Source organism: Staurois parvus, unplaced genomic scaffold (assembly GCF_062004578.1).
Source record: "Staurois parvus isolate SC_StPar_1 unplaced genomic scaffold, SC_StPar_1.0 ptg000671l, whole genome shotgun sequence".
Lineage (NCBI taxonomy): Eukaryota > Metazoa > Chordata > Amphibia > Anura > Ranidae > Staurois > Staurois parvus.
In genome coordinates, this window is record NW_028318467.1 from 1,659,197 (window position 1) to 1,674,712 (window position 15,516).

General features: G+C 43.5%; 1 protein-coding gene across 2 annotated transcripts in view; it reads left to right on the forward strand.

Annotated features, from left to right (window-relative positions):
* The first annotated feature begins 5,463 nt into the window (after window positions 1-5,463).
* Window positions 5,464-15,516, forward strand: part of KIRREL3 (kirre like nephrin family adhesion molecule 3) — a 1,079,924-nt gene continuing 1,069,871 nt past the window's right edge. The window contains exon 1 of one of the 2 annotated variants that reach the window (XM_089652098.1): window positions 5,464-5,749. In XM_089652098.1, the coding sequence (XP_089508224.1) occupies window positions 5,683-5,749 (67 nt within the window). In that variant the 5' untranslated portion in view covers window positions 5,464-5,682. The remainder of the gene's footprint in view (window positions 5,750-15,516) is intronic. The other variant, XM_089652099.1, reaches the window with a different exon arrangement.

Sequence of the window (15,516 nt, forward strand, 5' to 3'; positions counted from 1 at the left end):
AAGCTTCACCTGTAGTTCTACTATACCTCTCCTAACACGCATCCTCTTTCCCCAAAATTTTCTACCCTAGCACAAATCTTCTCCCCCAAATCCCCCCTCCTAGCATAAATCCCCCCCCCCCAATCCCACCTCCTAGCACAAATCACCCTAAATCCCTCCTCTTAGCACAACCACCTCCAAATTACCTTTCCCAGGACAAATCCCCACCTAAATCCCCCTTACCCCAAACCACCCCTCCTAGCACAACCCTCCTAGCACAAATCCCCTCCCTCCAATTCTCCCTCCTAGCACAACTCCTCCCCACCAAATCCCCTTGCCTAACACAAATTCCCCCCAATCCCCCCTTTTAATCAGAATCCCTAACAATCCCCTCTTCTAGCACAAATCCTCCCAAATCCCCCCTCCTAGCACAGATCCCAGCACCAATCCTCTTCCTTCAATACCCCCACCTAGGACAAATTCCCCCAGATCTCTCCTCTAGCTAAAACCCCTCCAAATTACCTTTCCCAGCATAAAATCCTCCCACCTTACCCAAATCCTTCCCCTTTTAACACAAATCACCCCCAACCCCACCACCCCCTCTCCCCCCAAACCTTCCTCCTACTCATAGCACATATTCCCACATTTCTTCTCCTAACACAAACCCCCCCCCCCCACCTTCATCATCCTCATTACCATTCCCAGCACAAAAAGCCCTTGTCCTCCCTCCAGCACAAATGATCAATACCCCCCCCCTCTTTCATTGTGTACAGGTCCCTGGCCTTTAAACTACCCCCAACTCCCGAACCCCTGAACTTACATGTGGGAAACCATGTAGAGGTGCAAGTTGTGCTGTGCTCTCACTCCTGTCCATGAAGCAATCCTTCATACAGCAGATGACACAGGATCACTCTTGGATTGGGCTGTACACAGTTTAATTACCTCACCCCCTATCTCCTCCAATGACAGTCATCTCTCAGCAGCAGGGAGCCCAGGAATTAATCAACTCCTCCACTGACAGGAGAGGAAAGCACAGCCCGCACCTCTCTGCTCTCTCCTGACATTTCTCCTTTGCAGGCTTCATTGTTCCAGGCTGCTCTCCTCTTGTCCCTACCATGTGTGCAGGGGTGGGGGAAGGCACTTGGCATCCAGGTATAGCATCCATGGAAAGACTGGCCTGGGGTGGGCACAAACCTACCAACCCCCTATATCTGGCCATGGTGTAGAGAAGGGAAACCACCATCTGTGGGTGTTCCCTAGGCGGCAATGTGCCCTAGGCAGCTGCCTAGTTCTCCTGGTGATAGTGCCGGCCCTGAAACTCCCCCAGTTGGGTGTGAACAGGGACAGGGACTATGGTGGGAAGATCTCACTGCTGGATTCCTTTACAGTCACCAGATGCCAGGGGGGGTAAACAAATATCAAACTCCTCCTACAGATAAAATATCATCATTGGAGCAACCCGTCCCTCTAATTCACCAAAAAAAATTGAAACAGAACTTGAAAAAAAAATTAAAAAAAAGACAATAAAAAATACCTGAAATAAAAAAAAGTCTCATAGTTTAGTAGAAAAGAGCCGGCACAGTAGTATAGATCGTTGAATTGTACTCTGATGAGCTGGGAAATATAGCCAGTGACAGCCAATGCATTTCAGCCATTGCAACCTTAATCATGACTCATGAAAAAAGTCCAACATTGAGGAACATTCCATTTCAATTTTCCAGTTCCAATCCCAGGCTATAGGCTTTTTAGAAAAATGAAGTATCAGACTCACACCAATACTCCACTTATTCCACAGTCGTGCAACAACCGGCATCACAGTCAGCAGAAAGGCCAGTTGGAGACCAGCATCCAGAGAAGCTTCAACAGACTGGTCTTTACAATTGGAAATGGAGGGGCAGAAAATTGCAGGGCCACAGAATAAGAAACGTATTAGTATGTCCTAGCAATTACAGGTGAAACTCGAAAAATTAGAATATTGTGCAAAAGTTCATTTATTTCAGTAATGCAACTTAAAAGGTGAAACTAATATATAAGATAGACTCATTATATGCAAAACAAGATAGTTCAAGCCGTGATTTGTCATAACTGTGATGATTATGGCTTACAGCTCATGAAAACCCCAAATCCACAATCTCAGAAAATTAGAATATTGTGAAAAGGTGCAATATTCTCGGCTCAAAGTGTACCACTCTAATCAGCTAATTAAGCCATAACACCTGCAAAGTGTTCCTGAGGCTTTAAATGGTCTCTCAGTCTGGTTCAGTAGGAATCACAATCATGGGAAAGACTGCTGACCTGACAGTTGTGCAGAAAACCATCATTGACACCCTCCATAAGGAGGAAAAGCATCAAAAGGTAATTGCAAAAGAAGTTGGATGTTCCCAAAGTGCTGTATCAAAGCACATTAATAGAAAGTTATGTGGAAGGGAAAAAGTGTGGAAGAAAAAGGTGCACAAGCAGCAGGGATGACCGCAACCTGGAGAGGATTGTCAGGAAAAGGCCATTCAAAAGTGTTGGGGACTTTCACAAGGAGTGGACTGAAGCTGGAGTCAGTGCATCAAGAGCCACCACACACAGGCGGATCCTGGACATGGGCTTCAAATGTCATATTCCTCTTGTCAAGCCGCTCCTGAACAACAAACAACGTCAGAAGCATCTTACCTGGGCTAAAGCAAAACAGACCTGGTCTGTTGCTCAGTGGTCCAAAGTCCTCTTTTCTGATGAGAGCAACTTTTGCATCTCATTTGGAACCAAGGACCCAGAGTATGGAGGAAGAATGGAGAGGCACACACTGCAAGATGCTTGAAGTCCAGTGTGAAGTTTCCACAGTATGTGTTGATTTGGGGAGCCATGTCATCTGCTGGTGTTGGTCCACTGTGCTTCATTAAGTCCAGGGTCAACACAGCCGTCTACCAGGAGATTTTGGAGCACTTCATGCTTCCTTCCGCGGACCAGCTTTATGGTGATGCTGACTTCATTTTCCAGCAGGACTTGGCACCTGCCCACACTGCCAAAAGCACCAAAACCTGGTTCAATGACTGTGAGTTTACTGTGCTTGATTGGCCAGCAAACTCGCCTGACCTGAACCCCATAGAGAATCTATGGGACATTGCCAAGAGAAAGATGAGAGACATGAGACCGAACAATGCAGAAGAGCTGAAGGCTGCTATTGAAGCATCCTGGTCTTCTATAACACCTCAGCAGTGCCACAGGCTGATAGCTTGTCAAGGTCCTACCTTTTCCCAGAGGTTATGTTACTCCATGTGCTAGCATCCATCTTGGATTTCTGCTGAGCATGATGGGAATCTTTTATGCCTTCAGGTCTCTGAGGTCCATCCCCCAGAGGGGTGTGGCTGAGTACATATAAGCCTGGGATCTGCACATGCTCTTTGCACTTGTGTCTTGTGTCTTTGTCTTGCTACAGCTCTGTGTATACGCTCGTGACTCTTCTGGTATTCTGACTCGGCTTGTGACTAAGACCATTCTCTGTGTTTCCCTTTGATCTGACCTTCCGTTGCTGAACCCGGCCCGTGACCTGTGATTCTCTGTCTACTGTTCTGTACTGTTTTGTCCCGTTGTTATTGACCCGGCTTGTCTGACTACGCTATTGTCATTCTCACCAGCTACACGCCATTGGCGGCGGCCATTACCGCAGCTGGGGTGTCTCGGGGGCCGCGACCTGGTCCCTGGTTGCGTCAAGTCCATCCCCACCATCAGGGGCAGCCTGGGACTTAGACTCCGCGCCCTGAGGGACTTCAGTCTGTTGGTGGTGGTTGTCGTCAGCCAGTGCGTTACCCTGCCACTAGGCCTACCTGTCCGTTCCACAGCCCTGCCCTGACATAGCTTCCATGCCACACCGCATTGAGGCAGTAATTGCTGCAAAAGGGGCCCAAACCAAGTACTGAGTACATATGCACGCTTATACTTTTCAGAGGTCCGATATTGTTCTATGTACAATCCTTGTTTTATTGATTGCATGTAATATTCTAATTTTCTGAGATTGTGGATTTGGGGTTTTCATGAGCTGTAAGCCATAATCATCACAATTATGACAAATCACAGCTTGAACTATCTTGCTTTTCATGTATTGAGTCTATATCATATATTAGTTTCACCTTTTAAGTTGCATTACTGAAATAAATGAACTTTTGCACGATATTCTAATTTTTCGAGTTTCACCTGTATTTATTTATTTGTGTATTGTTTAATTCATTTATATATTATGTTATGCATTTCTTTTTTTATTTTATTTTTTATTTGAATTATATAGTATTGTATTTTTTTATTTATATTTAAAAACTGTATTTATTTATTTTGGAAAGGCACACTATTTATTTTCTGAAGCTGGACATGGATGGGCTTTAAAAATGACTTAGAAAAATGTGACCAGGTCACCAAGCAATGAAATGCACATGTATCAACCTAAACAGCATGTGAGTAAAAACCCCATATGTTTTTCTGTCAAATGTGTTGGTATGGCGTACAGTTATTTATCACTGGAATCTATATTCCAAGACCCAGCAGATGGAATCTTGTACACTGGTGTTTGAACGTCTGTGTGTGAGCCCTGCGCTTGAGCATTGTAATATCCCCCTGTGTGCGCCTCACTGGGGCTTTTCATAAACAAGCATTTTTTTGCTTTGTTTTGTTTTCTTACAGTCTCTTTTAATAACAGTTAAGGACACTTGATGCACTTTTATTTCCACATAGCATACACTAAATCTATACCTGCAGTTAGATACACCCAAAATCATTCCAGATAATATTTTTATTTTAGACACAATGCAGCTTGGCTGGCATACATTCGGACATTGGAGCTTACATTTTCTAGAAAATTGTACTTGGTAATAAATACCATTTGTGTACACCGCAGCCTGTGCGCACAGTAAGGCCATTTGCACACGAATGTAATAATTTAGATGCTTGTACGCAGGATTTTTCTGGCAGAGACTAGCAGAAAAGTCCAGAGGTATACCGTAAGGTAAAAATATCCATAACTGCTACATATAAACCCGCCCAATATGTTTTTAAGGACCTTGTGTATACACAGGCACAGATGCGTCAATGTGTACATGTGTAAAATTCTTTGTCCTCCTTTAGCTGCCAGTGTTTGAATTTACACATATACGCTCATATGTACTTGTGTATACATGTGTATATGCGGAAATTACTGTATTCACGTGTAAAATTTTCAAGGTTTTATTAAAGCTTTGAACACATCGCTGCATTACGGATCTTTGTACGGTTTTCCAACAATGCACCAAAACATAAAAAAAAAATTAAAAATGACTACGCTTTGCCTTTGTGCAAGCGGCCCTAATAAATGTTGCGTATGTGCGTTGTAGCCTGTGCGCACAATAAATTCAGTGACCATACAATTTGCTTGGCTGGGTGTGCCAGCGTAAATGCTTATCCTTTAGTGAATCGGCCCCCAGAAAGTGAGATCGCTCCTAAACGCTCAGCACTGAGTAATTTCAGCTCTGCCTCTGCCTGGAGGAGGGAGGGAGGTGCTCAGAGCTGAGGCAGCCACACACAGGAGAGAAGATGCTGCTGCTGCACAGTCAGTGTGTTTGTGCAGCTCAAGAGCCGCCAAGGCTGGATGCAATCTGAGCCAAGCGCTGCAAGGATCCAGGGACCACAAACCCCCCTCCCGGTGCAGGGGGGAACGGCTGAAACCAACATTGTTCTCTTGTGTCCGCGGTGATGCTGCTGGGGATGAAGCCTTGCCGGCTGGAACTGCTGCTGCTCACTTGTATCCTGCTCGGCAGAGGTAGGAGGAAAAAACATTTTCATCCTTTACTTTGTTTCAAAGTGAACTGCTGGACGAGGGCATCTTGCTTGGCTCCATGCCTGGCCGGGGGTTACGGCAGGGGGTGACCTTGTGCAGTTTAGAGTTGTGGCGAGCTCCGGGAGCCGATGTGTGTGTGCTGGTGTGTCCTCTGTCTCCCTGTGCAGGTGTCTCCTCTGGCTCCGGAGGTTACAGGAGGATGTTGGCTGTGTGGTATCTACCGTCTGCTGTTGAGGAATTGGATTTGGATGTCAGCGCAGGTTGCCTTTGTACCCGAACGGTTCTGAATCTGTCCACCCACAGCTCCGTCTTGTCATGCCTGGTCCTCAACTTTGCTAGAAATACATGGAGAGGCAAATTAATTAAAAAAAAGGTGCGAGTCGCGGATGTCTTCTGCTGGCAATGAACAGGGGCTTTGACATGGATGGATGAGGTGGTGTCACCTGTTGGAATTTCAGCTCAAACCCTGCACAGGGAGCAGAATTCTGCCCAAAGGGGGGCACAGGCTGCTACGTATGCTGCATGCCAATGGAGGGGGCTGGCACACTGGAGAATATTGCTGTAGGTGCCAGGCGTTGTAGCCATGAGACGATGGCAGGTTGAAGAAGAAAGTGAACTTTCAGGAGCTGCAGAAGCAAAGGGTGCATGGAGGGTGCTCTGTCTGAAAATAAGATGCTACTTGTTGACAATCTGTGAAAATGTGTGTTGTCCAATATTGATGGGTCTCAGAAAGTGGAATTGAAAAGTAAAGAGTTCTGGGGGGTCAGAGATAAGTTCTAGAGATGATACCAAGTTCATGGTGCCAGGAGATGGCTGCTGACAAAGGATTTTGGACAGGGGGTGGCAAAGGGGTACCAAGAGAGATATTATATCTGACAGGTATTTGGAGGCATCTGGCGGGCATGGTAATGGTGGGTACAGATGGTAATGGGTGCCAGGATAGCTGGGAAAAGGACCGGATTCCTGGATAGAAATGGACGCTTTTATCCAACAGGCAGGAGCCAAACACTGCCTGTTCGAGCAACACCGCTGCTTATTTGGGCAGAGAGAATCATGTCCTTCATCCCAGCTCCCTGTAGCTGGCTCGGCCATCTCTAACAGAATGATGGCTCTTCACGCAGAGTGCTCACAGTGGGGTTAAAAAATCCAGAGCTGGTCTCTTGTTATTTGTCCATTTCGTGTAATAGGACCTCATTACTTGCTTTAACCGTCAACATCCCTTGTCATTCAGCCATGTCGGCTGCACAAACACAAGCTTGCCCATGACCCTGTTTGTGTAGAGGAGATACTCAATGGCATTGTAAGAAGGGATGATGTTAATATCGAAGAAGAATTCCCTGTGTGTTATTTCTAGATATCCTTCTGTGGATGACCCCTATGGTCCCTCATAGAAGACTTTGGCCCGGTACCCCCGCTCAGAACTTTTAGGCACACAACTCCATTTTGGGCTGCGGTCCCCTCATTTTGAGGGATGCCTGGCCACCAATCTAATAACACACAACTGTCAGGTTCTGCATCTCTGGCTGTTATTTTGCACATCAATAAAGAAACAGCAAGATTAAACCTGTCTTCTTGAGGCAAGTCAGAGGCAGGCTGCTTGGAATCGCGTTTAGTTTGATGTTGACGCCAGGAGACAGGCTGAATGAATAACCTGAAGTGTTACCTATAGGAATGTATCCATGCATCCCTCTGTACCAGTGTGGAAACGCTGTTCTGATTTTGTTCTCATTTCCTCCTGAGACTTTGAGTTTCAAAACCTTCCACGATGTATGAAAGAGGTTGTCTGCATCGATAACACAGGAAGGGGATGTGGGGGGGTCAGGACTTTGTGACAAGTAGTGTATATATATATATATATATATATATATATATACATACACACACACACATCAGCATTTAATATGACTCGAGTGGTGTGTTGTGATCTGAACTATATTACAAGAGCTGTGTGAAGTTTGTGACAATTTCTCATAACTCGCTGTGAACCGCTGCAATCCCATTCTGTATGACTCTGATTGGTCAGGCAGTTTTTGAACTGCATGGTGACCAATGATTGTGCCTAAGAATCCCACCACTGCTCAGAGCAATGGAACTCGGGATCTGTTTGTTTCTGTGTTAAGGTATATCTAATGCTGAAACAGTTTTGTTTAATTTTAGGGCTCATTCACATCAAGCGGTGCTTGTTATAGTGCAGTGTGAACACATTATGTGCGAGCTGCAAAAGTATTGCAGTGTGTGTTTATTCCTTCTTAAAAAAATACATTTTATGTAATTTTATGTGCTGCAGCATGTTTCAACTAGAATGTTCAGAACGCGCTTCGCAAACATGTTTTAGTTCAGCCATAGAAACGAAGAGATATCTGTGCTTAAATCCACTTAGCATATACAATATATATATATATATATATACACACACACACATCCACAGTATACTGTAGATACAAAACACATAGGTGTGTGAGCATGTTAACCCTTTGCACACTGCTATACACCCTTATGTATTTCCAGCAAACTTTTGCATATAACAGAGATGTTGGTTCAGATATATTTATTTTCAGCGCAACACTAACGCAACATGTTGGAGTGAACTGAAGCTATAGGATATAAAGCATATTGCCTTCTTGCATTGGACAATGCTGTTGGTGTGAACAAGCCCTTATGGAATAGTTTGAACCAATGTCAGGTTCTCTTTTGTACCTGTGTCCCTTTGGGGGATTTTCTGTCCTCAGAGACACAAGAAGTGTGAAGAAATCCCTCCATAATGAGGGGAAATACCCTTTCAGCTGTCACCAGAGCAAGTCTGTCAGTTGAAGATTCCCCATCACCTCCTGTAACATTTTGGATTTCCCATCCCTTAATGTCTCAGTGAGAATAGTTAGCAGAGAAAATGTCCTCAGCAAGCGCCAATAAAAACCCTTCCCCACTCCATCCAAGAAAAATAAAATGGTATCACATGCTTACCATAATTTTCCTTTCCTGGCACTAATCCATGACATCATATTAGTGGTAATATGCTGCCATGTTGGCCCCAAGAAAAGAAAGTTTTGTCTTTAGATACACTTTATTGAAGGCCGCTGGAAGGTTGCTTAAAATGGTTTTAGAAATGTGGAGTGTGGGTCAAAGTTCTAACCAGAAATCATGATATCCTATTAGGCGCAGTAGGCTGGAGCAATGAGGCTGCTTTTTGTTGTAAGACTGTACAGATAGAACCATCCCATGTAATATTATTTGCACATTGTTATGATGAGTTGGGGACATTTTAAACAAGAAAATGTTTTATGTACATGGGGCAACACTGAAGGGGGGGGGTAGTGGTGACCTTATCAGGGGGCTGCTTTGGGGACCAAACTCACATGCTGATAAATAATTGAGAAAATCTTCTGCTCTCTGTGCTCCCCTGAAATGATGTCCTGTTGCCCCCGCACAAACACACAAGATGAACTAACTTCACCTGCAATCACTTGGCATCTTTCCAGCTGGAAAAGGCTACAGCACATGTACTGGAGACCTTCCATCCACCTGCCATCCCACTGTACATTCCCAGTCAGGCTGAGAAGGTCAGACGGTCTGGGCTTGGCTCCCCCAGCGGATGCAAAGATCTTATAGTTCCCATTAGAAACCCATACTTCTCTAGCAAGAGCTAACGTGTATGCTTAGCTGGCAGGTCTATTGGGAGAAGGTAGAGTGGGTGGAATCTGATGTAAAATGTGCCCGCTGTTTTCTCCTGGAGTCAGTCATTGGAGTGCGAAGCTGTGATTCCTCTCTTCCCTCTCCTCTTCTGATCAATCTTACTGAGCCTTTGTGTCAGGCTATTTATGGGTCGCTGTTTCTTATAGTTCAGGAGCGGACAGTCGCTGTGAGCAGAGGTCATGAAGCAGAGTTCAGATGACAGGTCCTCTTTGTTGGTACCCCACCATGATGCAGACCAGAGTGCCAGGGAAATATCAGGAATAAGAGGTGTTCAGTAATAAAGCAAATGGCGATGTCTGTAGGCTCACAGAGTCCAATCGAATTTTAGTTTGCTTAAACAAATTCTGGTGAGCAACTTCACCTTTTGCAATAATCGGTCATTTATCGAAATCTAAAGGCTGTTTATTTTCCAGAATGCTGAAAAGTCATTTCAATTGACCCTGCTTTTCTATTCATTTGTGTCCATGCATACAAGCAATAGGGTGGAACCGCAACCAAACAAAGCATTGTGAACAGAATCCCCCCCTTCCCTGTCATACTGTATATAGTCTGTTAGGGTGACACCACTATCTGAGACTGCAGCTCTGAACCTTCCCTGTCACCTCCAGTCGGTAACATTGTCCTCCCTTTGCTTTTCTTTACCTGTAAGCTTTGTAATAATCTGTCCAGATGTGTGAAACATGTTATGGTGACATCATTGGGAATACAATAAACAATCTCAGCCTGATCTTCCATGTAAAATGTAATATATAATATATACACACAAGTTTCATGTATCTATAAAAGCTGCATTTCTGCCACCATCATGTTGCATGCCAGTATAGTTTTCAATGACTGATGGCTAAAATTGGCACCCCAAGGCATAGCTGCCATGGCATTAGTCACGTGACCTTCAGCCACAATACCGTGGTATTTTTTGGCAAAGGTAGGTAATTCTTTCCTGTCTGTGTAAAGCGGATCACGATTTTAACTCCAGGTCCTTAAATTAAGTGGACTAAACAGTTCTTTTTCATGTTTGCCTGGAGCTGTGCCTTAAGCAGCCATAAGCACAGTTGTGCCATCTTTTAATGATGTTAATTATACTGACTCCCCTCAAAGCCGATTCTAGCTATTATATGCTATTAATGTGAGAATTTCTACAGGAACTCCACATGACGGGCAAGTACAATAAAGTTTGTCATCCCAAATTGACGCGGACACCCAGCCTATTCAGCAGCCACTGTGCCCGTCGCCCCCTCTACTCCACATAATTGCCTGTAATCGCCCCGTTGTGCATGTCACTAAGCAAAGGCTTCCAAATTCAGAGTCTGGCATCTGCTTGCCATTTTGGGCTCCTTCCCCATCCCAGAAGTGGGACTTTAAGAAGCAATTTATGGCGATGATTTGCATTGGCCTGGTGGCTCTCCATCAGTTTTGTCTTTGTCTAATTGGATTTCATGCAGTAGGTAGAATTTTTCCTGGGCTCAACAGAGTAAAATGGAGACCTGTTGGTGGCTGGTCTGTAATTGCCTGGGAAGGAGGGGTCGCCAGCTGCACCCATACTACAGAATGGAGCCGTCTGGAAATGTGAAAGCTGCAGAAATAAAGACGGCTTTCTGTCAGGGATTTTTTTGTCCCCCCCTGTGATGGTGGTGAGCGGATGGAGAAGGCAACAAACATGTCATATCAGACTTTGCAAAGTTCATTTATATAAAGGAAAAAGACATAGTTATTCAGTTACACTTCCATATGTTTACCAGGACTCACAGAAAGATTTGCTGCTTTTTCACCAGCTAGAATTCACCCCATCAAGTTTTTTATTGCTACCATTTTCTAAAAATCTGTACATTTTATTTCACTGGGGAATGGCAGAAACGTTGGCTGTATTAACACATCTGCTAATGTGAAGGACAATTAATAATTAAAGTAAAAATCACCACAAAAATGTTACAAAGAATATGTTTGGGATAATGGTTTTCCTATACATATGCTGACAGCGCTACATTTTTTCAAGTCTGTCTTTTTACCAGGGCATTTCATGTATGGATTGATAACTTTATAGGCAACTGCTGCGATAAAACTATTTGTACCTCTGGGCATATTCATAATGTGGAAAATGACTAGTTCAGGAATGGCTTACCACTTTGCATAGATAGGTTTGTTGCAATTGTAAAGCTAATTTCGCAGCCAGATTCACCAGGGGTGTATTTCCTCCAGATGTGCGCACTAATCCAGTGTGAAACTTTCCCTCTGTGCAGAAGCTTCCTTTAATAAAGACCGGTCACTGCTGCAATCCTTCCATGTGCAGGGTGACTGGTCTCGTCTATGCCCCCTCCTGTAGTTTTCTGCAAAGAGCCTGTAGTGGGTGGGGCCTGCTTTGCACCTCCCACAGCCCTGCTCTCTGCACAGGTTATGTACAGCACAGTGATGATGTCATGTTTACTTTTACAGGGTAATATCTGGGCTTGCAAAGGCATTTGTTTTGCACAAAGTGATTTTACATTCTTTTGTGTTTATTGAGGAATATACATAAATTAATGTTTTTATGCGCAGAGGTCAGCTTTAAGTTGTAAAACGTCCACTAATAGATGCTCCTCTCATCACACAGGAAAATACTGCCACATAGAGATGCTTCAACCTGTAACATTTTACCCTAACCACTTCATATCTCTGTACAAGAATGTCATGCAGAGTGTAAACCAATGTACAGAGACACACATACAGACAGCTGACAGGGAGAGGATATAGACAAAAGCACAAAGAGCTTGATTCACCGGTAATACAGTCGCTGTATAAAAGGCCTAGAAGTGATCAGCGAGAAGGTTAACACAGAGTCTGATATTGCTGCTTTAAATGCCATGCATTAAAAGCTTCACAAACAGACACATTTAGGAGCTGAAGAGTGTGCGAAAATGCAGTAATAATTTAAACAGCATATTGTGAATGAAATATAAAAACGAATACACAAGCTGGCCGTGCACATTTCAATCCAGTTGTTCAATCTATTTTAGATTTACCAACATCTGTGCAGTGTGGGGGTCTTACTGGGGATGCATTGAAAGGATTTTTAAAGTGGACCTGTCAATAATTTTACAAGTCTGCATACATAAATCTCAGGCATGTCACAATATACAGCAAGAATATCATTTTTCAGAAAAGCTCCATCTCATTTTTAATGAAAAAATAATCATTGAGGACCATAAGTGACTATGCCTAGTTTAAGATGATGTCATTAGTCGGCTGCAGGCAGGAGGAAGCATTTCTTCAGTCTCCTCTCCCCAATGATCAGTCTGCGACTGCATCATGGTAAATTTGTAGCATGTCACAAGGTGGCTGCTTCACAAGCTCATCGTGTCAGACATTTGTGAACACAGCCAAGGACTGCACAGGCCTCATGATTTACTTAATTTGTGTCATTACATCCCAGTCCAGGATGTAGGTGCTGACCCTGAATGATAGCTAAGCAAATATGGTGCCATCCTCTGTGACAGCCTGATGATGAAATTACAGAAAGTATTACACGGTCACTGTCCTTCCTAACCTTTATGCACTTAACACAAAATTTATATCTGATGACATTTCCACACGAGGCACATTTGATCTATCCAAGGAGCAGGGCCCTTGAACCCCTCGTGTATCGCATTGTATTGTTATTGTACTGTCTCATGTATTGTCCCCCATTGTAATGTACAGCGCTGAGCGAACTGTTGGCGCTATATAAATACTGTATAATAATAATAATAATCTAGTTGTTAAATCCAAAGGACATTGTGCAAGGCAAATAGCATTTCCAGCGGGAGCCATAACAGGCACCTAGCATCTCCAACAGTCAGCAATGATCAACTCCATATTTCTCCCAGCACAGGTTACCTTAAAAGAAATTCAGAACACATAATATAGTGGGTGAATTCCCCCTTTCCAGCTGAATTGTCTAATTATTTGTGGGGGTTTTTTCATGGACTTTCACAAATGGTGGCTGCTATTACCTCCCTCCATTGTTGCAGGAGTTTTGTCTACTTACTTCTCATTAAGGGTGGATGCTGCCCACTTCTGGTTGCCTGGTGTCTCTGGCTTCCATACTTTGAGAGTCACCAATCAGAACAAATTTTAGAACCTTGGAGTGAATGATCTGCTGCCTTGTTTCTGGTCAGTGCCTCAGAAACTATTGAAGCTACTGGATTAACATGAAAGCCAGACATGTAGCATGTTGATCTGAGATAGACATGCCACACCACACGAGTCCAGATACAATTTGAATATAATATAAAGTCAAGTTGATGTTCAAATGAGGAGGCCAACATGTATTGGGGGGTCCCCAAATCACCTCTCTTCATAAGGGTGTATAAGAAGACATAATAAAAACCCTAATGAAGGAGGCATTTTTGGGCACATGAAACACCTTGGCTTCCTCATTTGATCTTCCACCTGACCTCCCATTGGAATAAATCTGTATTTGGACTATTAACTGTGGTGTAGCACTTCCATGTCAGATCCATTATTTTACACAACAACTTAAGGGAGTTGTTGGAATTCTCTGGTGTGTGGAAGCTGCCAATAACCATATAATCTAAACCACCACTATAATAGTTTTGGATAGCATTGCCAAAAGGACAATTATCTAGCCACTGTTTTAGGATATCTAGCCCCGGCATCCCCTATATCCTCCCACTGCAACTTTCCTTTAAGTTCTAATAAATGATTACCTTTGTAGCTAGGAGATTTTGTTACAGGCATTCTAACGCAGATCTTACAGAACAAACCCAAAGTGTTTCCTTCCAGGGTCAGCAAGTTAATCTATATTTTGATTGACAGATTTAACAGAAGGCCCTGTTTAAGGCTAACATGCATTGTACAGGAACGTCCTCTGAGAGGGTAAATTAGAAACATACAAACGCATTGTGTTTTGTTCTCTCTTGTCATCTTGTGTATGGAGCACGCTGTCACAAACCGGCATGTGTGTCCAAATTAGAGAACCTGATCCGATTCCCCTCGGAATAAAACATAGATTGGCCCTTAGTGAAAGGAAAATTGATGCTGTCGTTCACCAACTCTGATCTTTCTCTCTCTTTCTTTTTTCCCCCCTCCATATCTCATCCCAGTTTCTTCCCCTTTGTAAAGCAACATAGGCAGAGTGTGTCAAAAATAGACAAGAAACAGAAAAGGAGATAAAACGACAAAGATCAGATCAAATGATGGGAACGGGCAAGAAGAAGAGAGAGATGATGAAAAGGAGGGGATGGGGACAGGAAGCCAAGACTTTAAGAGGCAGAGAAGGGAAAGGTAGGAGGATCAGGTGGAAATAGAGAGCTGCCAAGATGCAGGGAGGAGACCGAACAGCGAGAGATGGAGCACGGAACGGAGATGAGACAGCGAAGGGGAGTGGAGGAAGGCTGAGAAGAATGTCTATGGACATTTATAGGAAAATTTCCTTTGCTGGAAATGGTGTGTGAAGTGACACAACAGCACTCTGTTAATATAAAATATCTCTATTAATAATGGATTGTCTACATTAGGCGAGTTCATTAATATTAATGGTGTCAGAGGAGTCCCTGGTCGGTAAATGGGACATTCTGTTGAAAGTGCTCATTAACAATACCTCTCCTTGTCTGGCTATGTCGTAAAAATCTGGGTACATGCATAAGAGGCGCTAGATCTCCTTTTGTTAATACATAGTGCTGTGAGTGATTGTTTCATTGCCTAAGTTGACTCGATTCGCTAAGGCTACTCACATGTATGGCACACCCCCAACAAAACAAAGGTCCTAAGAAAAGTCTAAATATGTAAAAAAAACTAGTAACAACAGAATGGTGTATAATCAAATAATTAATGGAAATAGACAGAAACATGGTTCAGTGGTTCAGATAATCCCACTTCATCAAGGCTTATATAGTATGGACCTCAAAAACTACTGGACTCAGTAGTAGTGATATATTGATAACACTTGTAATTGTAAAATTGAATAATACCACCAGCAGGTTGTCATACAATACAACCTACCTACATATACAAGCCTAGGTCCAGTCATTTTTGAGGCCACATAACATATAAGCTTGATAAAGGGGAACATTTCAACCCCCAGA